Consider the following 23,338-nt stretch of genomic DNA (forward strand, 5'->3'; position numbering starts at 1 on the left):
ATTTCGGTTCTGAGAAGGCCAACAGCCAGTAGGCCCCACTGTTGGAGCTTCTGAAGAGGGGATCAGGGGATGACAGGGGCACGGGGCTATAAATAGGAAGGCACAGAGCTTCAAGAAAGGCTCACCCAGGGATGAGCTCAGCCCACTGGGCCAACGAAAGCAGGGCCAAGGACAGGACCAGCGCAGGCCAAGGAAGGGAATATCTGACAGCGCCCACCCAGCCTAACCCTCAGCCCAAGGACAGGAATGAGGAGATGCTGGTGAACTGGCCATCCATCAGTACCTGCCTTCCCCCGAGGCTGCAGCCCCACTCCCAGGCGCCTGGCCAGGAGAGTTTTCTAGGTTCTGAGAGCCAGGTTGTCATCCCTGGGCTTTGAAGTTAAACATCACACAGCTGTCTATAAACAGGATTTTAATATTTGTATAAATAGACCACAGAATTACCAAAACTGCAAGGACAGAGCATGGAAAACAGGTTTGAAACCTGTGCATAGAGCCCTCTGCTGGGCTGCTGCCTCTCCCCTGGCCAGCCGTGCTGTGGGGAATGCTGGAAGGGAAGGAAAGCTCCTCTAGGGGGCGTCTGCAGCGTGAGGACCTGAGCACAGAAGACTCGGCTCCCCATGCCTGCTGTTGACCTCTTCATCTAGTATAAAAATAACGTCAGTGGGCGGTGGTTGGAGTTGTGGCTACTCCGGGAGGGGGTGACAGGAGGTGCCCTTCATTGTATAGGCCCTGGCAGCCGGCAGCACCCCTGCCAGCCAGGGTGCAGTGCAGGCTGGTGGAGAGGGGTAGGTGGGCAGCACAGCACTGCCCTATCTTTGCACGTGCCGGACAAACGCCTGCACCAGCTGGATCAGAGGCTCCTGACTCTCAGGGCTGGCTTTGGAGAGAGAAGTGGACTTGCCCTGCGGCGAGGGGAGGACACCAGTGGCAGGGGAGCTGGGGGCTCCCCGGCGGAAGTAGCGCGAGAGGCTGGAGAGCAGCGTGCTCTACAAGAAAAAAAGTGGCTTGGTGAGGCTCAGCACATCTGGCCACTGTTCTGACCCTTGGAGGTTGCCAGGCAGGACCCCACAGGGCTCTGGCCCTATTGGCCCAGCCCTCCCTATCCCTATCCATCCGTACCAACTCAGAGCTGAGCTCCTGCTTCATCCGCTGTTTGTCCCGGGGGTGCACAGCCGGGTCCCTAAGGTACCGCATCGCCTGAGAGATGAGCAGGTAGAAGCAGTTTTCCATGGTAAACATCAGGAGGGACCTGGGAGGAGACACAGGTTTTTGGCACTGCTGCAGAGGGCCAGGCTGGCCAAGCCTGAGAATAGTGGGCCCATGACTGTCCCAGCCCCTTATCAAATCCCAGAAAGAGCGCTTACTTTAACGTCCTGGTCCCTTCTGCCTGTGTGCTGAGCCCCACTGCCTGGGTGAGGGGCTCCTTTTTCTTGTCCAGCTGAAGAGAAGCAAGGGTAAAAAACTAAGACAACAGGAACAGCTCCCACTTACTGAGAGCTTCCTACTTGCATGTCCTGAACTAAGCAATTTTAATCAGCTACCTCATTTAATCTTCACAGTAATTCTCAGAGGTGCTGTCATGTTCAGTTTACAGAGAGGAGCAGGCTCGGGAGGCTAGGTACCATGCCCAAGGTTGGCTGGGAAGTGGCAGGCTGGGGGAGGAGTCGGGGGGAGAGGACAGTGTCTGACAGAACCAACTTACCTCTCCAAGCATGTTGAGAGCCACATTCACTGTGGCCAGAAGGGTCCCGAAGGAGGGGGCCACTTCGGAGTCAAAGGTGGGAGTGGTAAAGCTCAGGGCAAACAGGAAGTTGTATTCAGCAAGGTCCAGGGACTGCGAGAAAAGACAAGAGTCATCCAGGACCCAGTTAAGGCCCCAGGTAGCTCTAGGTACACAGCAGAGCAGAGCCTTTAGGGGAGGTGGTGCTGAACAGATGATGGCCAGTACCTGATCCAGCAGGATCTGGCAGACATCTGGGGTGAAGTGGCGCAGGGCTGCCAGTGTCCTGCTGAGGATCTTGAGAAGGCCATACTGGACTGTGTGCAAGGCCCGCTGCTCTGATGCCTCTGTGTCAGCAGCAGGCTGCTTGGAGGAGGAGGGGGCAGCAGAAGCAGCAGACGGTGGCCTCTGGACTCGCTGGGCAACGGCCGAGGGGAGGCCATCCCCATTTTTGTTCTAAGGAGAGTCAAGAAATGAAGGTAGAGCTCGGGAAGCCAGCGTGAGGTATTCCAGGCCCTCATGGCATAGGACGCTTACCTGTAAGTAATGCTGTAGCATCTTTCGACTGTGCAGGAGGGAAGTGCATGCCTGGCACAAGTAACCCAGGTTGACCTGGGAGAGACAGAGAGATGAGGGGATTCTTTTGTCAGCAGCCCAGTCACCCAACTAGACCAACCCAATAGTCCTCCATGTAACACCCACGCGCTCCTCTCACTTGCTGCTGCTCTTCTCTCCCTCCTTCCCTCATGCTCCCCTGGCCACTTTCCAGCTTAAAGCCCTTATAGCCATTAAGTACTCAGGGCTACAAACTTGGGGCCAGCAGGGCTCAGGACTGGACTATCTCCCTGAGACCCAGCTAGGTGCCTGGTATATTGTAAGGTCCTAAAATAAAGATGAGGCTGGGCGCCTGTAATCCCAGCACTTCTGAGGTCGAGGCAGGCGGATCACGAGGTCAGGAGATCGAGACCATCCTGGCTAACATGGTGAAACCCCATCTCTACTAAAAATACAAAAAATTAGCCAGGCATGGTGGCGGGTGCCTGTAGTTCCAGCTACTCAGGAGGCTGAGGCAGGAGAATGGCATGAACCTGGGAGGCGGAGCTTGCAATGAGCCAAGATCATGCCACTACACTCCAGCCTGGGTGACAGAACAAAACTCTGTCTCAAAATAAGTAAATAAATAAAATGAAGATGAGGATTATGGCTGATTCCACTTTATAGGAAAATAATAAAAGGATACAAATAACTGAAGTGACTTGGCCAAGGTCATACAACCAGCAGATAAGAGAAGCTTGCCTGGCTCTGGAGCCTGTGTTCTTTCCTCACCCCTTCTCCAGCTGGTTCCCAGCTCCAGTTGTGTGTGTTTTTTTAGTTTTGCTTAGGTTTTTTTTTTTTTTTTTTTTGAGACGGAGTCTCAATTTGTTGCCAGGCTGGAGTGCAGTGGTGTGACCTCGGCTCACTGCAACCTCCGCCTCCTGGGTTCAAGCGATTCTCTTGCCTCAGCCTCCCGATCCTGAGTAGCTGGGACTACAGGCGTGTGCCACCACACCCAGATAACTTTTGTATTTTTAGTAGAGATGGGGTTTCACCATGTTGGCCAGGCTGGTCTCAAGTTCCTGACCTCATGATCCGCCCGCTTTGAACTCCCAAAGTGCTGGGATTACAGGCATGAGCCTGTTGCACCTGGCCATTTTTTTTTTTTCTCTTTTTTGGGGACGGAGTCTCGCTCTGTCACCCAGGCTGGAGTGTAATGGTTCAATCTTAGCTCACTGCAACCTCCGCCTCCCAGGTTCAAGCGATTCTCCCACCTCAGCCTCCCGAGTAGCTGGGATTACAGTCATGTGCCACCACACCCAGCTAATTTTTGTATTTTTAGTAGACAGGGTTTCACCATGTTGGTCAGGCTGATCTCGAACTCCTGACTGCCTCCCAAAGTGCTAGGATTACAGGCGTGAGCCACCACGCCTGGCCCCAGGTGTATTCTTAAGGGATCTGAACCAAGATCTAACTGATAAAAGTCCAAGTTCTTAACCTACATGGCTGCCCTTGACTATAGAAGGAAACATTTAGCCAGAGTAAGCACATGACAACAAACCCTGTGCTCCCCAAGGGAAAAGCCCCCGTTCAGGAACATCCTGCAATTCACTAGGGGTGCCCCAGCAAGAGCTCACAGCCTCCCTGTCTCCAAGCATTAACCCAGACTCCAAGACACCATCTGGGGCCCCCACCTGGATATCACGCATGAGCTGAGGCAGGTGGAAGTGCCACTCCTTCATGAAGTTGGAGAGCTGCAGAATAAAACCCACGGTGTGGTCCGCCTCCTCCAGGCAGGCCAGACTCTGCACTGTCCTCACTGCATTGAGGCACTGGGAGGAAAGCAGACATCAGGGAAAGATGGGGATGGCTGAGGGACCTGACATACCCACACCTACCCTCCTGTGGAGAGGAAACATCCCGGGCCCCCAAATGCTGAGGTGGCAAAGAAATGGCTTTAGTGGTACAACCAGGATTCTGACCCGAGACCGTTCCCGTGCCTCAGCAGACTGGCTGGCCAGTAAGCCAGCAGAGTACTTAGAGCATCTCAGAAATGAAGACATCAACAACCCTCCGCTACTGAGGCCCAGGCTCCACACCCACTTGCCCCATGAATGGCCCAGAACACTTTTTACCCTGAAACTCCCACCCCTGCGATGCAGGCAGCCCCTCACCTGTAAGGTCCGCTCCTGGTGGACACCCACGAAGTCCAGGGCCTCAGTCAGGAAGTTGTAGCGCAGAGTTTTGAGCAGCCGCTCCATCAAGGACATGGACAGGCGGTAGACTCCTGGCCAAGAGGGGGCATCCAGGGACTTCCGAGAGGCACTAGGTGTCTAAGACACAAACAGCAGACAAGCTCAGGAACCCTGCCGAGAGGCAGGACCTCCTTGCAGTACAGCAACTAAGGCAGCCCAGCCGCGCTGAAAGGAAAAGATCTCCCAGAATAGACACAGCCACTGCCTGGCCACCAGGGCCAGAAAGGGGCCAAGGCCAGCAGATTCAAGGAAAGAGCACCAGGCTGAGACACAAGATCCAGGGTTCCAGACTCAGGTCTGCCACTGACAAGCTATGCAAACCTGGACATGTCACTGCCCTGCTCTGGCCCCTACATGCTTCCTCTAAGGGGTAGCTGGGCTAGATGACCAAATACTTCACGACTCTCATGAGAGAGAGGTTCAGGTGAAGACTACTCTTTTGAAATTAGGAGATATCTGTTAAACTAGAAATAACCAAGGGACACAGAGGGCAGGGTGCTGAGGCCCCATCAAGCCCCCAAACCACCCACTTCCCTTCTCCCAGTCCTGGTCTGGTGGTGCAGGGGTGGAGAAGTCACAAAGACACACTGTCTTTGGGAATGACAGGAAAGGACAGCTGCCTTGGCTAGAGGCCTGGACCAGGGATGTGTTATCAATCTGGTTTAGTCTTCCTCACACCTGCAATGGGAAGAATCCATCCCATCTCCCAGAGGTAGTGCACAAAGGCCAGGCGGTGCCTTTCAGTGGTGAGTTTCTCTTGCTAGAGATCCGCCTGGGGCAGGGAAGATTCCTCACCATCAGTGTATTAGGCAATTAAGAGGAAAGCAACTTCTGGGGAAAGGTAGGGGAGGACGCTTTTCTTTTTTTTTTTTTTTTTTTGAGACGGAGTCTTGCTCTGTCGCCCAGGCTGGAGTGCAGTGGCGCAATCTCGGCTCACTGCAAGCTCCGCCTCCCGGGTTCACGCCATTCTCCTGCCTCAGCCTCCCGAGTAGCTGGGACTACAGGCGCCTGCCACCACGCCCGGCTAATTTTTTGTATTTTTAGTAGAGACGGGGTTTCACCGTGTTAGCCAGGATGGTCTCGATCTCCTGACCTCGTGATCCGCCTGCCTCGGCCTCCCAAAGTGCTGGGATTACAGGCTTGATCCACCGCGCCCGGCCTGGGAGGATGCTTTTCAACGGAACTGTAGGTTGGCCAGGCTGGGCCTCCTGGCAAGCTCCTGACACTCACCTGTGCTGTGCCATTGGTGCTCAGCTGGTACACACTCAGAAGGGGCAAACAAATGCTCTGGGTGATGCCAGCTCCAGCCACTGCTGTGGCTCCCTGGGAGGAGGGAAAGACAGGGAATGAGATGGAGCCTGCCCCTGCCCTGCCCAGGGTAGGTAGGGCTCTCAGGCTAGATCACAGCTTCTGGGACTGTCAGAATCCACCCAGGCAAGCAAGGATGTTCCCTCCTGCCTTAGGGCTGGCCTCCTACCTGCTGAGTGCGAGCCAGGGTGAGGAGCAGATGCAATGTGGCCTCAGTGAAATGCAGGTTCTGCTTCATGCGAAGGCTAACCTCTAGAGTGGTGAGGAGGGTGGGTAGGATGGGGAGCCTGCGGGTTACCTGCAGCCAGGAGTCACCATCCTCGTCTACCTCACACAGCTCCTTGGCCAGGTGCAGGCCCAAGACACACACCTGCTGGGGCCCAGGGGCAAAGATGAGTAAAAGGGGGAAGAAGAAGAGGAGGAGGAAGAGGACGACAGGCAGCTGTGGGCCTGGTTGCCCAAGACCTGCTTGGTTATGCACATTGCTAAATGAGCTTGAGTAACACAGAATGCACACTCTCTCCCACTCTGCCCCCTCCTATGTCCAGCTCTCAATGAACAGCAGCAACTCCAGCCAATCTAATGACCAACCCTAAACTGACTGGAGCTACCCCCACCTCTTCCCTCCCACCTCCCACACTGCCACCACCCTTGTCAGTGCTACCTCTTGTCTCATGTTGGACACTCCAACCAACTCTGCCACATGGAGTCTGAGGGACCCCTACAACCCTGCCCGATGCCACCTCTCGCTTTGCTACTGCAACCATCTCCTAAATGGTCCTGCTCCATCCTCTCTAATCTATCCTTGTACCATTGGCCTTTCAAACTTCTTTTTGGCCATGACCCAGAGTCATAAAGACATTTTTTTTTTTTTTTTTTTTTGAGATGGAGTCTCGCTCTGTCCCCCAGGCTGGAGTGCAATGGTGCGATCTCGGCTCACTGCAACCTCTGCTCCTGGGTTCACGCCATCCTCCTGCCTCAGCCTCCCGAGTAGCTGGGACTACAGGTGCCCGCCACCATGCCCGGCTAATTTTTCGTATTTTTCATAGACAGGGTTTCACCGTGTTAGCCAGGATGGTCTCGATCTCCTGACCTCGTGATCTGCCCGCCTCGGCCTCCCAAAGTGCTGGGATTACAGGTTTGAGCCACCGCGCCTGACCCACAGACTTTTTAGACTGTACCCTCATGTACACATTTACAGTTTTTCACTAAAAATACCTACCCTAACATCACACAAAGCACAGTGATATTTTCTTAAACATTTTATTCTACTTTATTTTTAAAAAACGCTGGTTGTGGCCAGGCGTGGTGGCTCACGCCTGTAATCCCAGCACTTTGGGAGATCAAGGAGGGTGGATTACAAGGTCAGGAGATTGAGACCATCCTGGCTAACACGGTGAAACCCCGTCTCTATGAAAAATAGAAAAAGTTAGCCGGGCGTGGTGGCGGGCACCTGTAGTCCCAGCTACACGGGAGGCTGAGGCAGGAGAATGGCGTGAATCCGGGAGGCAGAGCTTGCAGTGAGCCAAGATTGCGCCACTGCACTCCAGCCTGGGTGACAGAGCAAGACTCTGTCTCAAAAAAAAAAAAAGAATACTGGTTGTAACAAAATGTGCTAATTTCAAGACTCTCTCTAATAGGTCATGATCCCACAATTTGAAAAATACTATTCAATACTGCATCCAGAGTGATCTTTCTTGGGCACGCCTATAATCCCAACACTTTGGGAGGCTGAACTGGGAGAATGACTTGAGGCCTGGAGTTTAAGTCCAGAGTGATCTTTCTGAAGTAAAAATCAGATCAATTTTTTCCCCTGCTTTTTAGCCCTACATCATTTCCTATTTCACTTCGGATCCTGCATTTGCCCACCGCTACAATCCCTAAGTCATTGCTGAAAAGGCACCTAAGTCCCAGATCAGGTTAGAAGTGAGACTAAGTTCTCCCTACACTTCTCTCCTGCAGTACAATGGGCTGCTTCTGCTTTTCTGCAGAGTCTGATCTATTAACCTTTCCCACCAGGCCGTGTACTCCAGAAGTGCAGCGACTATCTGTCTTGCTCACTAGTTATCCCCAGAGTCAGGCACAGAGCTGGCGGGCAGTGGAAAGGACGGATGGCCTTCTAGGGCACTCTCTCACCCCATCACGCTGGTCCCTGTGCCGGGACCGAGAACAGTCGTCAGTCTCCATGCTGTCCTTGTCCTCTGTGGCACTGCCTAATGCCAGACTGTGGCGGGTCTGGTCGAAGAGTGCAATCACTTCCTCTTGGAGGGTCTCACAGACATTCAGCACCAGCTGGGAGTACTGGGGGATGTCACTTACTGCAGAATAGACAGGGAGGGACGCTGTCATGCTCACCAGGCCAACTCTCACTGTACACCAAGGTTTCCTTCCTAGGAAGGGGCTGGGGATGTAGGGTGCTAAGAGGGACAGCATCTGTCCAGTGGAAGAGGAGGGAGAAGACACGTGAGGGAAAAAAAATAGCTTTCTTGGAGTAAGAATTCCAAGACTGGAAACTCAAAAGTCCCAGAAGAAACGTGTGGCCCTAAGCTGAAGGAAGCCCCGCCCGGCTGTCAGCAGGAATGGGCAGACTGCAGCTGCTGCTCCCCCTGCCTCTGCCCCTCACCTCGCATCTCCTTCATTTGCAACACTGTGATGAATGCTGAGAACACCTTGGCCTTGGTCTTCTCCATGAGTTGCTGGTCGGCCTGCAGCACTCCCTCCAGGATCTCCGTCAAGGGTCCAAGGATTTCATCCACAGAACCTAACTCTCTAGAAAGAATACTGGGTGGGCCAGGCGTGGTGGCTCATGCCTGTAATCCTAGCACTTTGGGAGGCCAAGGCGGGCAGATCACCTGGGGTCAGGAATTCGAGACCAGCCTGGCCAACATGGTGAAACCCTGTCTCTACTAAAAATACAAAAATTAGGCATGGTAGCGTGCCTGTAATCCCAGCTACTAGGGAGGTTGAGGCACAAGAATCACTTGAACCTGGGAGGCGGAGGTTGCAGTGAGCCAAGATCGCGCCACTGCACTCCAGCCTGGGCGACAGAGACTCCGTCTCAAAAAAAAAAAAAAGAATACGGGGTGGGGAGTGAGACAAAATACCTCATAAAAGGCCACACACTGCCCCTGCTCCAAATCAGGATACCCACCAGTCTGCCTCACCTCCTATCTGCTATGTCACTCCCATTCCTCAAGATGGAAAACCAACCCAGCTTCCACCCACTATTTCTCCCTTTCAGGAAGGCAAGCAGGCACTGACAAGAAGATTCTGGCCTCGGGCTTGCCTCTCCTGGCACAGCCTCACCTCTTCCACTGCCGGAGAAGGATAAGCAGCAGAGTGCACTTCATGGAGCCGAGGCGAAGGCAGTTCACTGAGGCTGGAACTAGGAGCTGAAAGGAGACAGCACACCAGTCAGAAGTCAGTGGCAAGATTCGCATGCCATCCACAGGGCACCTCTGGCCTCACTGCCTTTCTTCCCCAGCAGTGAGCTCACAGGAGTGGAGTGGAGGGGGAGAAGCCAGGGTTGACATGGCAGCATCAGAGCTCTGCTGACTCACTACAGCCTCAGGCCTCCCAGGCCAACGTGAGCCCTGTGACCTGACCATTTGTGCGGCTGGCTGGCAGACTCATGACCTCCGCTATTTGACTTCAAAGACAACCTCCCTGGGAGAAATGTGAAATCTCCCAGACACACTTACTAACGCTTTGGTTCCATCAAGCACGTCAAGAAAGAGCTGGCGACGCACCACAGAGTCAGTCAGGTGCATTATATCTGCCTGCAAAGGAACAGAAAAAGGTTTCAGCTGGGAAAATTTTCCAGATTTTAGAGGCCAAGAAACATGGGGTCCTCTGCTAGGCAATTAGTCATTGGTAAAACAGTCTCCCTGATTTAAAATAGGGCTTATATAGGCCAGGCGTGGTGGCTCATGCCTGTAATCCTAACACTTTGGGAGGCCGAGGTGGGCAGATTACGAGGTCAGGAGATCAAGACCATCCTGGCCAACATGGTGGAACCCTGTCTCTACTAAAAATACAAAAATTAGCCAGGCATGGTGGTGCACACCTGTAGTCCCAGCTACTCGGGAGGCTAAGGCAGGAGAATTGCTTGAACCCAGGAAGCGGAGGTTGTAGTGAGCCGAGATCGCGCCACTGCACTCCAGCCTGGTGACAGAGCAAGACTCCGTCTTAAATAAATAAATAAAATAAAATAGGGCTTATAGTCTGGGCAACATGATGAGACCATATCTCAACAACAAAAAATGTTTAATTAGCTGGGTATGGTGGCGCATGCCTGTAGTCCTAGCTACTCGGGAGGCTGAGGTGGGAAGATCATGTGAGCCCTGGAGGTTGAGGCTGCAGTGAGCCATGATCGCACCACTGCACTCCAACCTGGACAACATAGTGAGATCCTGTCCCCTAAAGAATAAGGTAAAATAGGGCTTGAAGGCCCTGCTATTCTTCTGTGGACCCTTAGATATGGTCAGAATCAAGCCCAGGTTCACCTCCTCTTTGAGACTCTGTCCTCCCTCTGCTTAGAATCCTTGAAAGGCTTCCCAGTGCCTGGGAAACGCAAACCAAGCTCTTCAACATGGTCCAAAGACCCCACAGGATCTGGTCCAACTGACTGTAGTATCAGTCCCATCTGTGCTCACTCTAGTCCAACCCTGCTTGTCTCTTTCGTGAACATATCAAGCTCTTTTCCACTGCTGGAACTTTGCACTTGCAAGTCCATCTGCCTAGACTTCTCTCCTCCACGGGCTCCACCTGGAAGGCTTCTTCACACATTCAGCTCTCAGCTGGGACATCACCACTCAGAGAAGGCCACCCTGACTACTTCTATCTCATGTGTTTATTACCACAGCACTTCATTTCCTTCACAGCAAATTATCACTATCTGAAACCATACTTTTTATTGGTGAATTTGTTTATAATTTACCTCCTCCATCATAGGGCACTCTCTATGCGATCAAAGATCTTATCTACCTTATTCACTGCTGTATCCCAATGCCTGCAAGCATTCCACTAATGCCATTAAGAGAATGAATGGGTGACCAACATCCTGGACTTAGGTTTCTTTCTCTTTTTTTTTCTTTTCTTTTGTATAGGTAGACAGGTGAGACAGACAGACAGGTTTCCTTTGGGGAAAGAGGATGGTGGGATTTTCAGAGCTACAATTCAAGAACTGCTGCCTAACTAGGGCCCAAAAGGCAGGTGACATAAAGGTTATACCCTGGGGAATCAACCACTCTCAAAGACAGGTGAGCCTTTACGTGTGTATGGAGTCTTAGGGGTCCAAAACCACTATGCCACAGCAAGAGTAGCCACAAACCTGCCCCTTCTAGGCTCAAAGCTCCAAGCCTGTGGGCAGTCTGGCACTAGGCAACAAATCTCACAGATATAGGAGGTGCTTGGAACAAGGAGGCATCTATCAAGCTGAAGTTGTTCACGAAGTCAAAAGATTAATCTGGCCAAGCGTGGTGACTCACACCTGTAATCCCAGCACTTTGGGAGGCCGAGGTGGGTGGATCACCTGAAGTCAGGAGTTCGAGACCAGCCTGACCAACAAGGTGAAACCCCATCTCTACGAAAAATACAAAAATTAGCTGGGCATGGTGGCATGCGCCTATAATCCCAGCTACCTGGGAGGCTGAGACAGGAGAATTGCTTGAACCCGGGAGGCGGAGGTTGCAGTAAGCCAAGATCGCACCACTGGATTCCAGCCTGGGTGACGGAGCAAGACTCCGTCTCAAGAAAAAAAAAATTAATCTGGATACCCCAAGGAAGAACACTTCAATACCAAGTCCTTATGATACAGCGTGATGGTGTCAAATCACAAAAAAACCAAGAACAATGCATTTCTTCCAGATGTTATCTCTCTCTCTCAAAACCAACTGCCAGTAGACAGAGTATAGAGACAATGGCCTCTGTTCTTTTTCTAAGACCAGGAAATGCAGTTTCTAGAACCAATGACAAACTGCTTTTTAGAGAGGGTGCTGCTGCAGCTGTCACAGCTCCCTGCTGACTAGTCAACAAGTATTTATTGACCTAGCATCTACAAGGTACACAGCACGAGAAGACAGTTATGCCTTTGCACAAGAGGCAGATGCAGCCAGGGAGCAGCTAAGACCCAGCCAAGGCCTAAGGGAGGTACAGGAGGCTTTAGGAACTCTGAAAGGATTTCAAATCACTTCTCTGCATTCCTCTTAATGGTCTCTTGGACCCAACACCCTCAAATACCCCACAGCCCCAATCTCTCAGCATAGGACCTATTACAGTTTAGCTCTCAGGAATAAACCCTGATTAATTCTTCCTCACAAGGAGCTATATCTGCTAGATATCTTAACACATCATTGCTAAGGTACCAAAGTGAAAACTCTCCCCAAAAGGGTCTTACATGAGTGGTGGCAATGATGAGAAGCATCCTCCAGGCGGACACCAGCATCTGGTACTCTAACAAGGAGGTGCAGCTGCTGCCTTCTGTTTCGGCCACATGAACTGCCAATGACTTGACATACCCTGACCAGTAGGCAAAGCGTTTCTCGATGGAAAATTTCTTCAGTGTATCTTTTAGCGACTGGTCTAATGAACCCCTACAGTGTCAAGAAAAAACCTCCAGTTAGATTTTGAAAGCAGATGGGAATATAATGGGTACAGACCCTTGTTGAGGCAGAGAAAACAACCTTGCATGGGCTTAAAGGCAGACGGCTCCAGGACACCTCCAACATGTGGGTTAGGCTGAGGCGTTTCCAGGATTCCTCCTCCATAAAATCCCAGTTGCATGGAGTTTGTTTCACAATAACTCTTTCTGACAATCATAAATGCCATCGGTGGATTGGCCAGGAACACAGCTCACTGGCCCTCCATGAATAGTTCCAAACCAGTTCTCTCCTCTGCCTTTGCTCTTCCAGCCATGCACCCAGTGGTAGGCCACCAACTCCCACTCCCCCAACCTTCAGTTAAAATCTCAAGAGGGGAAAGTACTCACTTAACTACATAGTATATCTCCAAGCAAATTATCTTCATGATTAGGGCACAGGTTTCCAGGATGCTGGGCTGTGGAGACAGATAGCAGAACAGGGAATTATCACATCTCTGATCACTGATCTCCCCCAGTATATCAAACAGGGAACAGAGCAGGGGCCCAGCACTTGCAGAACAAGTTAGTACAACCCCTGTTGAATGTGAATGGCCTGACTTGCAAGAGCAGAAGCATCAGGTCCACAGTGTCTCCAAATGAATGGAGAAGACCACAGAGCCACCAACACACAGTAACACAAACCACTTTCCTTCCCAAAGCAAGACATTAAAGGGACAGAAAGCAGGCACTTCCCTGAGAAAGACGTTTCTAGTGAAGAGAACATTCTGTTGTTTAGGGAGGTATCATTGTCTACGGCCCCATCTCACAGCCCACAACCTTTCCTCCCAGGGACTTGTAGCCACCATCCTGCCCTCTGCCACAGCTTACCTCTGATGTTTCAGAGGGAGGAGAAAGGGTTCCAAACAGCGGACTGGTTAAATTTTCCCAAAACTTGGGTCTAAAAAGGAAATAAATGTTTGAAATCATACTTTTTCCCTCTCACAGTCATTTTCTCCTCTCTCAAGCTCCCTTTGGTGGTCACTTCATATTTTACCAGTCTCATTCTTTATGTGTCTGATAAGTCAGTTGTTCCTGTATAAATGAAAGGTTTCCACAGATAAAATTACATTTTCCTCTTATGAATCACACTTGTGCATTATAGAGTCGATCAACAAAAACTCTTCAAGATTCCTTCCACTGTAGATTCCCAAAAGCCCCACAGAAGTGGAGGGAGGGAAATAAGACAGCAGACTCCCAAATTTAGCCTTTTAACACTCCTTCCCTTTGTGCCAGCAGGTTCAATAGAACAGAATGTTTCATTTAATCCAGTGACTTGAGCAAGCCCCTCTCTCTTGAATCTACTGTTTCTCAAGAATAATGAGTTTTCATGCAGCTAGTTAGCAAAAGGCAGGAACACAAAAGCAACTGAACCTTCCAGGTGCTTAATATTTAAAGATCCTTAATACTTGCAGCAGCATTAGAAAGAGAATTAGTGTAAAACTCCCAGGTATTGAACCAGGACTAAGCACTCTTATTCCCAGTGAATTGTCACAACAAACCTCTGGGATAAGAGCTATTGTTACTCCCATTTTGTAGACCAGAACAATGAAACTACTCCCAGAGGCAGACTTACTTGGTTCGGAGGACCAGCATGGCACTGTCCCTCCGATCCTGCCACAGAGCATGCAAAAAGGCAATGGCGGCACGATGCAGCAGGGGTGGGCACCAGTATCGATCTTGCTGTTGGGAATCAATCAGCTCCAGCACTACATGGAGACAGCTCCAAATCCCAAGGCTGAATTCCTGCAAGAAGGGACAGGTAAGAGTTCAGTTCCACAGCCACTGCCAACAGCTGTACTTGCAGAGCCCAGCATCTGCCTCCCAGGGAGCCAACTCCCAGCATCATCCCAGGTTACAGACTTACCTTTGAGCCATCACTGCCATCCTTAACTTCCAGGTTCAGAAACAGTTCGATGAGGCCTGGCTGGGTCTCTACTGCAACCGTGAGGAACTCTAGAATCATGACTTTGATGCGCATGTCCTCAATTTTGCTCTGCAATCGGGTCAGGAAGGCATCACGAATGGCAGCCGCATCGTTGCCCAGACAAGCATACACTGACATTGGGGCCACCTGGTGGAGACCGGAACACACAGGCTTGGAGCTCTGCTTCCACAAAAACCTCAATGGGCTCCCACAGAAGGGCACTGAAGAGCTCCCAGAAAATTGGCAGAAAGGGAAGCATCCAGACTACAGCTCTGGGCTAAAAAGGACATCACCACAAACAAGCATGAGATGCCTCCAAATTCACAGGAAAGACAGTAATCAGTATAAAGAAATGCTCAACTTCCCTCATGGTTAAATAAATACAAACTGAAAAGTGAAACATTTTTTTGCTTATTAGATTGGCAAAGACTAAACAATGATGAAGTTCTTGCAGCAAGGATAGAATACTTGGTGTTAGAAGTATAAACTGTTACAATGTTTTTTGGAAGGTAATTTGGAAATATCTAATAAAAAATATCATGTTCATTTATACCTACCTAAATCTTTGGAACTGTAAACAAATGTTTACAGGGTGGAAGGGATAATAATGTTCACTGCAGCACTGCTTGTAATAGTGAAAGACAGAAAGTAGCCCAAATGAATCAGGATGCATCCATTCTAGGATGTGATATGCAAACATTAAAAAGAATGAAGTAAGTCCGAATTTAAAAAAAGGAAAAAAGACAAAAAAGAATGAAGGAAGTCCAAATGTGCCCATGTGACATCAAGCACATCAAGACTGCTTGATATGGTATCAAGTGAAGGAAGCCAGTCATAAAACAGTACCAGGGGCCAGGCACAGTGGCTCACGCCTGTAATCCCAGCATGTTCGGAGGCTGAGGCAGGCAGATCACTTGAGGTCAGGAGTTCGAGACTAGCCTGGCCAACATGGCAAAACCTCGTACCTACTAAAAATACAAAAAATCAGCTGGGTGTTGTAGTGGGCGTCTGTAATCCCAGCAACCTGGGAGGCTTAGAAAGGAAAATCGCATGAACCTGGGAGGTGGAGGCTGCAGTGAGATCATGCCATAGCACTCCAGCCTGGGTGATGGAGTGGGACTGTCTCAAAAGAAAAACAGTACCAGGAAGGGCCGGGCGCAGTGGCTCATGCCTGCAATCCCAGCACTTTGGGAGGCCAAGCGGGCAGATCACGAGGTCAGGAGATCGAGATCACGGTGAAACCCCGTCTCTACTAAAAAAAATACAAAAAATTAGCTGGACGCAGTGGCAGGCGCCTGTAGTCCCAGCTAATTGGGAGGCTGAGGCAGGAGAATGGTGTGAACCCAGGAGGCGGAGATTGCAGTGAGCCAAGATCGCGCCACTGCACTCCAGCCTAGGCAACAGAGCGAGACTCTGTCTCAAAAAAAAAAAAAGAAAGAAAGAAAAACAGTACCAGGAATTCTGCTTTTATAAAGAACAAAAGTACACACTCAAATACTTTTTTTTTTTTTTTGACTCTGTCGCCCAGGCTAGAGTGCAGTGGTGCGAACTCGGCTCACTGTAACCTCCGCCTCCCCGGTTCAAGCAATTCTCCTGCCTCAGCCTACTGAGTACCTGGGACTACAGGCACACGCAGCCACACCCGGCTAATTTTTTTGTATTTTAGTAGAGATGGGGTTTCACTGTGTTGCCCAGGATGGTTTCAAACTCCTGAGCTCAGGCAATCCACCCACCTGGGCCTCCCAGAGTCCTGGGATTTCAGGCGTGAGCCACCACGCCCAGCCCCAAATACCTTTTTTATTTTTTTTTTGAGGCAGTGTCTCACTCTACCACCCAGGCTGGAGTGCAGTGATGTGATCTCGGCTCACTGCAATCTCTGTTGCCCAGTTTCAAGCGATTCTCCTGCCTCAGCCTCCCGAGTAGCTGAGATTACAGGCACCTGCCACCCAGCTAATTTCGGTATTTTTGGTAGAGATGGGGTTTCGCCATCTTGGCCAGGCTGGTCTTTAACCCCTGACCTCATGATCCACCTGCTTCAGCCTCCCAAAGTACTGAGATTACAGGTGTGAGCCATAGCGCCCAGCCAATACTTTTTATTTTATTTTATTTTTTTCAGACAGAGTCTTGCTGTCGCCCAGGCTGGAGTGCAGTGGCGCGATCTCCGCTTACTGCAGGCTCCGCCCCCCAGGGTTCACGCCATTCTCCTCCCTCAGCCTCCCGAGTAGCTGGGACTACAGGCGCCCGCCACCAGGCCCGGCTAAGTTTTTGTATTTTTAGTAGAGACGCGGTTTCACTGTGTTAGCCAGGATGGTCTCGATCTCCTGACCTCATGATCCGCCTGCCTCAGCCTCCCAAAGTGCTGGGATTATAGGCGTGAGCCACCGCGCCCAGCCAGCCAATACTTTTTAAAATACAAGAACACAGAAAAGAAGTATGGAGCACAGCCTCGGAGACATAGCCAGACACTGTTTCAAAAAAAAAAAAAAAGAAAGAAAGAAAGAAATCTGGAGCATGGCATATCACCTTGCCCACAGGGATTCTTGGAATGAGATCATAGGGCATCTTAACTTTCTGTTACATCTATTTGTAACATTTAAATAAATATTTTACAATAAGCAAGTCTTTTTTCTCCTTTTATCTTGAGACGGAGTCTCCCTCTGTCGCTCAGGCTGGAGTGCAGTGGCGTGATCTCAGCTCACCGTGACTTCTGCCTCCCAGGTTCAAGCAACTCTCTGCCTCAGGCTCCCAAGTAGCTGGGATCACAGGCACCTGCCACCACACCTGGCTAATTTTTGAGATGGAGTCTCGCTCTGTTGCCCAGGCTGGAGTGCAGTGGCGCGATCTCAGCTCACTGCAAGCTCCGCCTCCCAGGTGCACGCCATTCTCCTGCCTCAGCCTCCCAATTAGCTGGGACTACAGGCGCCTGCCATAATGCCCCACTAATTTTTTGTATTTTTTAGTAGAGACGGGGTTTCACCGTATTAGCCAGGCTGGTCTCGATCTCCTGACCTTGTGATACGCCTGCCTTGGCCTCCCAAAGTGCTGGGATTACAGGCACGAGCCACCATGCCCGGCCCCCTAATTTTTGTATTTTTAGGAGAGATGGGGTTTCACCATCTTGGCCAGATTGGTCTTGAACTCCTGACCTTGTGATCTACCCGCCTCAGCCTCCCAAAGTGCTGGAATTACAGGCGTGAGCCACTGCACGCAGCCTTTTCTCCTTTTTTTCTATATTAGAGATGACGTCTCACTATGTGGCCCAGGCTTGTCTTGAACTCCTGGGCTCAAGTGATCCTCCCACCTTGGCCTCCCAAAGTGCTGGAATTACATACAGGCGTAAGCTGCTGCATGTAGCCTGAGCATGTCTTTTGCAATCAGGGGGGAAAAAACACCCTCATGTAAACAGTGTGTGTGCATGAAGTACGATCCTACCGTGGCCAGACGTTTCAGCAGCTGAATGGCAAGACGTGGCAAAGCAGGGTCATGTTTGTGGTAGATGTATTTGGCTAGAACAGCAATGAGGTTGTTTCCATGAGCACCTAAAGCAGCACAGGAAACAGTTTAGATATCAAGTGTGCCTCATTCAAGTCCTTAGAGCATTGGCTTCAAAAGTGTGCCTCATTCAAGTCTTTAGAGCACTGGCTTCAAAAAAGACTCACAGTGTGTATGTGAAGGAATTTACCCTCAAGCACTTGGAGGGCCACAGCAAACCCAGGTGGCTGTATCCTTCTCCTTATTCAGGAGCAAAAGAATAGTCAGAATTTGGGGATAAACAGTTCAACCCAATTCATCAACAGCAAAGATACATTTTGAATAAAATAGGTGCTTATTTTATTAATTTTTATTTATTAATTTTTTTTTTTTCTTTTTTTTTTTTTGAGACAGAGTCTCGCTCTGTCGCCCAGGCTGGAGTGCAGTGGCGCAATCTCGGCTCACTGCAAGCTCCGCCTCCCGGGTTCACGCCATTCTCCTGCCTCAGCCTCTCAGAGTAGCTGGGACTGCAGGCGCCCGCCACCACGCCCGGCTAATTTTTTGTATTTTTAGTAGAGACGGGGTTTCACCGTGGTCTCGATCTCATGACCTCATGATCCGCCCGCCTCGGCCTCCCAAAGTGCTGGGATTACAAGCGTGAGCCACCACGCCCGGCATTAATTAATTTTTTTGAGACAAGAGTCTCACTCAGTCACCCAGGCTGGAGTGCAGTGGCGTGATCTCGACTCACTGCACCTCCACCTCCCAGGTTCAATCAATTCTCCCGCCTCAGCCTCCCAAGTAGCTGGGATTACAGGCGTGCACCACCACGTCCAGCTAATTTTTTAAATTTTTAATAGAGACAGGGTTTCACCATGTTGGCCAGGCTGGTCTCAAACTCCTGGCCTCAGGTGATCCACCCACCTCGGCCTCCCAAAGTGCTGGGATTACAGGCATCCACCACCACACCCAGCTAATTTTTGTATTTTTAGTAGAGACGGGGTTTCACTGTGTTGGCCAGGCTGGTCTCAAACTCCTGACCTCATGATCCGTCCACCTCGGCCTCCCAAAGTGCTGGGATTACAAGCGTGAGCCACTGCACCCAGCCTATCTTTTTTTCTTTTTGAGAGAGGGTTTCACTATGTTGCCCAAGCTGGAGTGCAGTGGCAAAATTATGGCTCACTGCAGCTTTGACCTGCCAAGCTTCAAGCAATGCCCCCACCTCAACCTCCTGAGTAGCTGGGACCACAGGCATATGCCACCAGGCCCAGCTAATTTTTTTGTTTGTTTGTTTTGGTATAGATGGGGGTCTTATGTTGCCCAAGCTGGTCTCGAACTCCTGGACTCAAAGTATCCTCCCCAGCCTCACCGTCCCAAAGTGCTGGGATTACAGACGTGAGCCACCATGCCCAGCCCTTTATTATAATCTTATTAGGAAGATACTACAGGCATCCATAATCTGAAAATCTGAAATTAGAGCACGGTGGCTCATGCCTGTAATCCCAGCACTTTGGGAGGCGAAAGAGGGCAAGTCACCTGAGGTCAGGAGTTGGAGACCAGCCTGGCCAACATAGCGAAAGCCCGTCTCTACCAAACAAAACAAAACAAAACAAAAATTAGCCGGGCGTGGTGACAGATGCCTGTAATCCCAGCTACTTGGGAGGCTGAGGCAGGAGGATTGCTTAAACCCAGAAGCGGATGCTGCAGTGAGCCGAGATTGCGCCACTGCACTCCAGCCTGGACAACAGAGCTAGACTGTCTCAAAAAAATAATAATAAAAATAAAAAGAATTTAAAAAAATCTGGAGTGTGTCAAAATCTCTAACTACATACAGCTCAAAGGAAATGCTCACTGGAACATTTTGGATTTATGCTAAACTGGTAAGTATACTGCAACTATTCCAAAATATGAAAAAAAAATCTGAAACCCAAAACACTTCTGGTCCCAAGCATTTCAGATAAGGGATACTCAACCTGTACCATTATCCCCATTTTACAGATGAGAAATCAGAGGCAGAGTTGTTTAATAAACGCACCCAAGGTCACACAGTTGATTGGATACAAAATTTGAACCAAGGCAGTCTGACTTCAAATCCGCATTCTTAACTATTATTCTTTTTTTTTTTTTTTTTTTGAGACGGAGTTTTTGCTCTTGCCCAGGCTGGAGTGCAATGGCGCGATCTCGGCTCACTGCAACCTCCGCCTCCTGGGTTCAAGCGATTCTCCTGCCTCAGCCTCCCGAGTAAATGGGATTACAGGCATGCGCCTCCACGCCCAGCTAATTTTGTATTTTTAGTAGAGATGGGGTTTCTCCATGTTGGTCAGGCTGGTTTTGAACCCCTGACCTCAGGTGATCCGCCCGCCTCGGCCTCCCAAAGTGCTAAGATTACAGGCATGAGCCACCGCGCTGGGCCATTCTTAACTATTATTCTATCATCAATAGGAGACAGAAATAAAGTACCATCTAGTCCTTTTGTTTCCAATTTCAGGAAAGGAGCTGGTAATCATTCCCAAACTTCCTCAAGAAGCAGAAAATACTGTTGGCATCCAAAAACACTGCCTAAAATACGTATTTATGAGCAGAAATGACTGGAAGAGAAATACATACCATGTTGTGATTGGAAGAGAAATACATACCATGTTGTGAGAGAGCCTGTTCCAGGGGGGACACCACATTAGAAGGAGGTTTCAGCCGAATAACATTGTTGGTGACGGAGAATGCCAGTTTCACTGTCTTGATCAGCAGCTGGCCCTGCCCCTGGCCCTCTGCCCCATCACTAGGGTGCCAAATGGAAACCAAAGATGATTCAGACAGTATGACTTCATTCGCAATATATGTGCTCTCATGAATTAGATTCCAACAATAATCCCAGAGTTCAACAGCTTCTGTTAGAGGCCCCAGTCCAAACTAGGAGAGAGGAGGAGTAATCAACTCCCTTTGCTATATGCCAATCTATACAGCAGCCACTAGGGTATGTAAAGGCTATGTCCTAGGAAGAACAATGTCATCTTCTAAAAGCTACTGCAAGTTAACTTAAACTGGAGTTATTAGTAACATGCAGGCACAATAAAGACAAACAAAGGGAACATGGAGAAGGAGCCCTACCTTCGAGGCTGAGCAGCCATCACCATGTCAATGGTGTCCACGCCAATGCCCATGATATTGATAACTGTCTGTCCTGCTTCTGTGTATGCCAGGCTGCAGATGCAGAGAGACTGCAGGCTGGGAGTATGACTGGAAGACAGATGTGTTCTGAGTTACCAGGGAGCCAGTCAGTGTATCTTGGAAGGAAGGGCATTGTTCAATTAGGCTAGGGTGGCTAACCTAACCTACTGGACACTGGAGACCAGCTCTCTGCAAGCTGAAGGCACTCTGATCACTTTCCTGAAATAGACTTGATCACCTAAAGATCACCCTGAGAAGCAATCTAAATGTCCATCAAGTAACAGATACAGCTACTGAAGAGGATCATAATTAATCCATATGATGGAATGCATGGAACCATTAAAATAAGACATCTATGAGCAGTGGCATGGAAAGAAAGTTACAGTCAATACAGAAAGAGGAAAAAACCGAGAATACATAGTAACCGGCCCTGGGAAGTAGATATATATGAAGAGTGTCTTGTCAGGAATGAACTTTTGTAACGATCATAAAGAATGATTAATATATTAGTGTATGTGTACACACACAAACACACACACACACTCTCTCTCTCATTCCTACTTCTCTGTCCACAGTGAGAAATGATAAACAAGCCAATGGAAAGCAACTAACAACCTCAAGATTACTGAGTTCTGGGCTCAAGCAGGGTAAATTCTCTGGAAGAAATGAGACGGCTTTGCACAGCAAAAGCCTGTGTCTTGCCTTGGTGAGCACCAAGCTCTAGTAATCAACCCTTCATTACCTGCTGTGCAGCTCTGTCTCGTGGCACAGGTTCAGTATCGCATGAATCAGCTCCAGGATCAGGCAACCTGGACTCCAGAAAAGACAGAGGAATGATGTGGCCTTGTGTAATGACCCCTTATCTCAAGAAAGGGAAAGAAAAAACTCTCCAGGGAGGCCAGAAATCCCCAGGTCTTCCCTGCCCAGGCCAGGTCCTCCCTGTCCATGCTGTCCTTACCAATCTGTTCCCTCACTCCATGAGAGTTGTAGCGCCACTTATGGTAGCTGGGAAGCATCTCCTTCAGCACAAACATTACACAGGGTACAAGTCCTTGGCTCTGGGTACTACCAAGTTGCCCCTACAAGAAACCATGCAGTGAGGGCTTCCGCACATTTAAGGAGAAGTCATTTAGTTACCTAGAGATTTAATTCCAAAACCATAGATAGGTCCAAAGGAAATCCAGGCAAACCTTGGTCATCAATGATAAAAAAGAAACATCAAAAGTCCTACTTTATAGTTGAGCCCAGGTTGTGGGTCTTTTCTAGTATAGAAAAAGTGATGAAACAGAATGTCACAAAAGGCACCAACATGAAGAAAACAGATGCAGGCTAAATCTGGACAGAAGGGAGGCACCTTAAACATAAAGGATAGAGGATTGCTGATGATGAACAATGCCACTTCACTATCATGATTGCCAGCCATCCCTAACCTCAATCCCATCACTGAAATACTAGAAAGGAGATCTGATATGCAAAAATCTGATACCCAATGATATCTGTTAACTGTAGTATCCTTCTATTAAAAATGGGGACTCTTTAGTTATATATAAATATCTATATTTATATTCCTATCTCTATATGCAATCTTTTTCTTCGCCCCCGAGATGGAGTTTCACTCTTGTCGCCTAGGCTGGAGTACAATGGCGTGATCTCGACTCGCTGCAACCTCCGCCTCCCAAGTTCAAGCAATTCTCCTGCCTCAGCCTCCTGAGTAGCTGGGATTACAGGCATCCACCACCACACCCAGCTAATTTTTGTATTTTTAGTAGAGATGAGGTTTCACCATGTTGGTCAGGCTGGAATCAAACTCCTGACCTCAGGTAATCCATCCGCCTCAGCCTCTCAAAGTGCTGGGATTACAGGCATGAACCACTGCACTCAGCCTACAATCATTTCTTTTTAAGCTTTCATTGATTCCTGCAGGCAGGAAGTATAGTTTTTTTCATGCATGACCCTCTTCTCAATCCCATGAGGTAGAAACCATATAGCATTCTATTTTAGAGACTCTAAGATATTCTTTACTTGCTCAAGGTCATGCAGCTAGTAAGCTGTCAACCTGAATGTAAACCTAATTCTGACTCCAAAATTTATGCTATATGTCATTATTTATGCTCTATGTCAGTATTTTTCAAACCGAGTTGTAACCCATTAGGAGACTATGAGATCAGTCTATGGTCAAAATTCACTTAAATAGGGAGGAGACTGAATAGAAAATATCAGGGTACAACTTGTGTGGTAAGAATAAATGTGAAACCGTGAAATTTTGCTTCAGGAATAAACACACATGTATATATACTGGGATATATTATCCCGGGTTA

At 49.4% G+C, this 23,338-nt stretch overlaps 1 protein-coding gene across 2 annotated transcripts in view; it reads right to left on the reverse strand.

The window, feature by feature from the left end:
• Window positions 1-395: 395 nt before the first annotated feature.
• The window catches only part of NUP188 (nucleoporin 188), a 64,501-nt gene continuing 41,558 nt past the window's right edge, over window positions 396-23,338 (reverse strand). For both annotated transcript variants that reach the window (XM_055270767.2, XM_063635762.1), the window contains 24 exons: window positions 21,979-22,099; window positions 21,763-21,829; window positions 20,961-21,089; window positions 20,492-20,631; window positions 17,817-17,923; window positions 14,325-14,531; window positions 14,034-14,203; window positions 13,289-13,358; window positions 12,809-12,876; window positions 12,218-12,413; window positions 9,522-9,599; window positions 9,127-9,212; window positions 8,444-8,589; window positions 7,957-8,138; window positions 5,990-6,190; window positions 5,743-5,835; window positions 4,432-4,590; window positions 3,952-4,089; window positions 2,261-2,335; window positions 1,952-2,179; window positions 1,706-1,837; window positions 1,368-1,441; window positions 1,123-1,252; window positions 396-989 (listed from right to left, as the gene is read on the reverse strand). In XM_055270767.2, the coding sequence (XP_055126742.1) occupies window positions 813-989; window positions 1,123-1,252; window positions 1,368-1,441; window positions 1,706-1,837; window positions 1,952-2,179; window positions 2,261-2,335; window positions 3,952-4,089; window positions 4,432-4,590; window positions 5,743-5,835; window positions 5,990-6,190; window positions 7,957-8,138; window positions 8,444-8,589; window positions 9,127-9,212; window positions 9,522-9,599; window positions 12,218-12,413; window positions 12,809-12,876; window positions 13,289-13,358; window positions 14,034-14,203; window positions 14,325-14,531; window positions 17,817-17,923; window positions 20,492-20,631; window positions 20,961-21,089; window positions 21,763-21,829; window positions 21,979-22,099 (3,174 nt within the window). In that variant the 3' untranslated portion in view covers window positions 396-812. The remainder of the gene's footprint in view (window positions 990-1,122; window positions 1,253-1,367; window positions 1,442-1,705; window positions 1,838-1,951; window positions 2,180-2,260; window positions 2,336-3,951; window positions 4,090-4,431; window positions 4,591-5,742; window positions 5,836-5,989; window positions 6,191-7,956; window positions 8,139-8,443; window positions 8,590-9,126; window positions 9,213-9,521; window positions 9,600-12,217; window positions 12,414-12,808; window positions 12,877-13,288; window positions 13,359-14,033; window positions 14,204-14,324; window positions 14,532-17,816; window positions 17,924-20,491; window positions 20,632-20,960; window positions 21,090-21,762; window positions 21,830-21,978; window positions 22,100-23,338) is intronic.

This window comes from Symphalangus syndactylus, chromosome 3, assembly GCF_028878055.3.
Source record: "Symphalangus syndactylus isolate Jambi chromosome 3, NHGRI_mSymSyn1-v2.1_pri, whole genome shotgun sequence".
NCBI lineage: Eukaryota > Metazoa > Chordata > Mammalia > Primates > Hylobatidae > Symphalangus > Symphalangus syndactylus.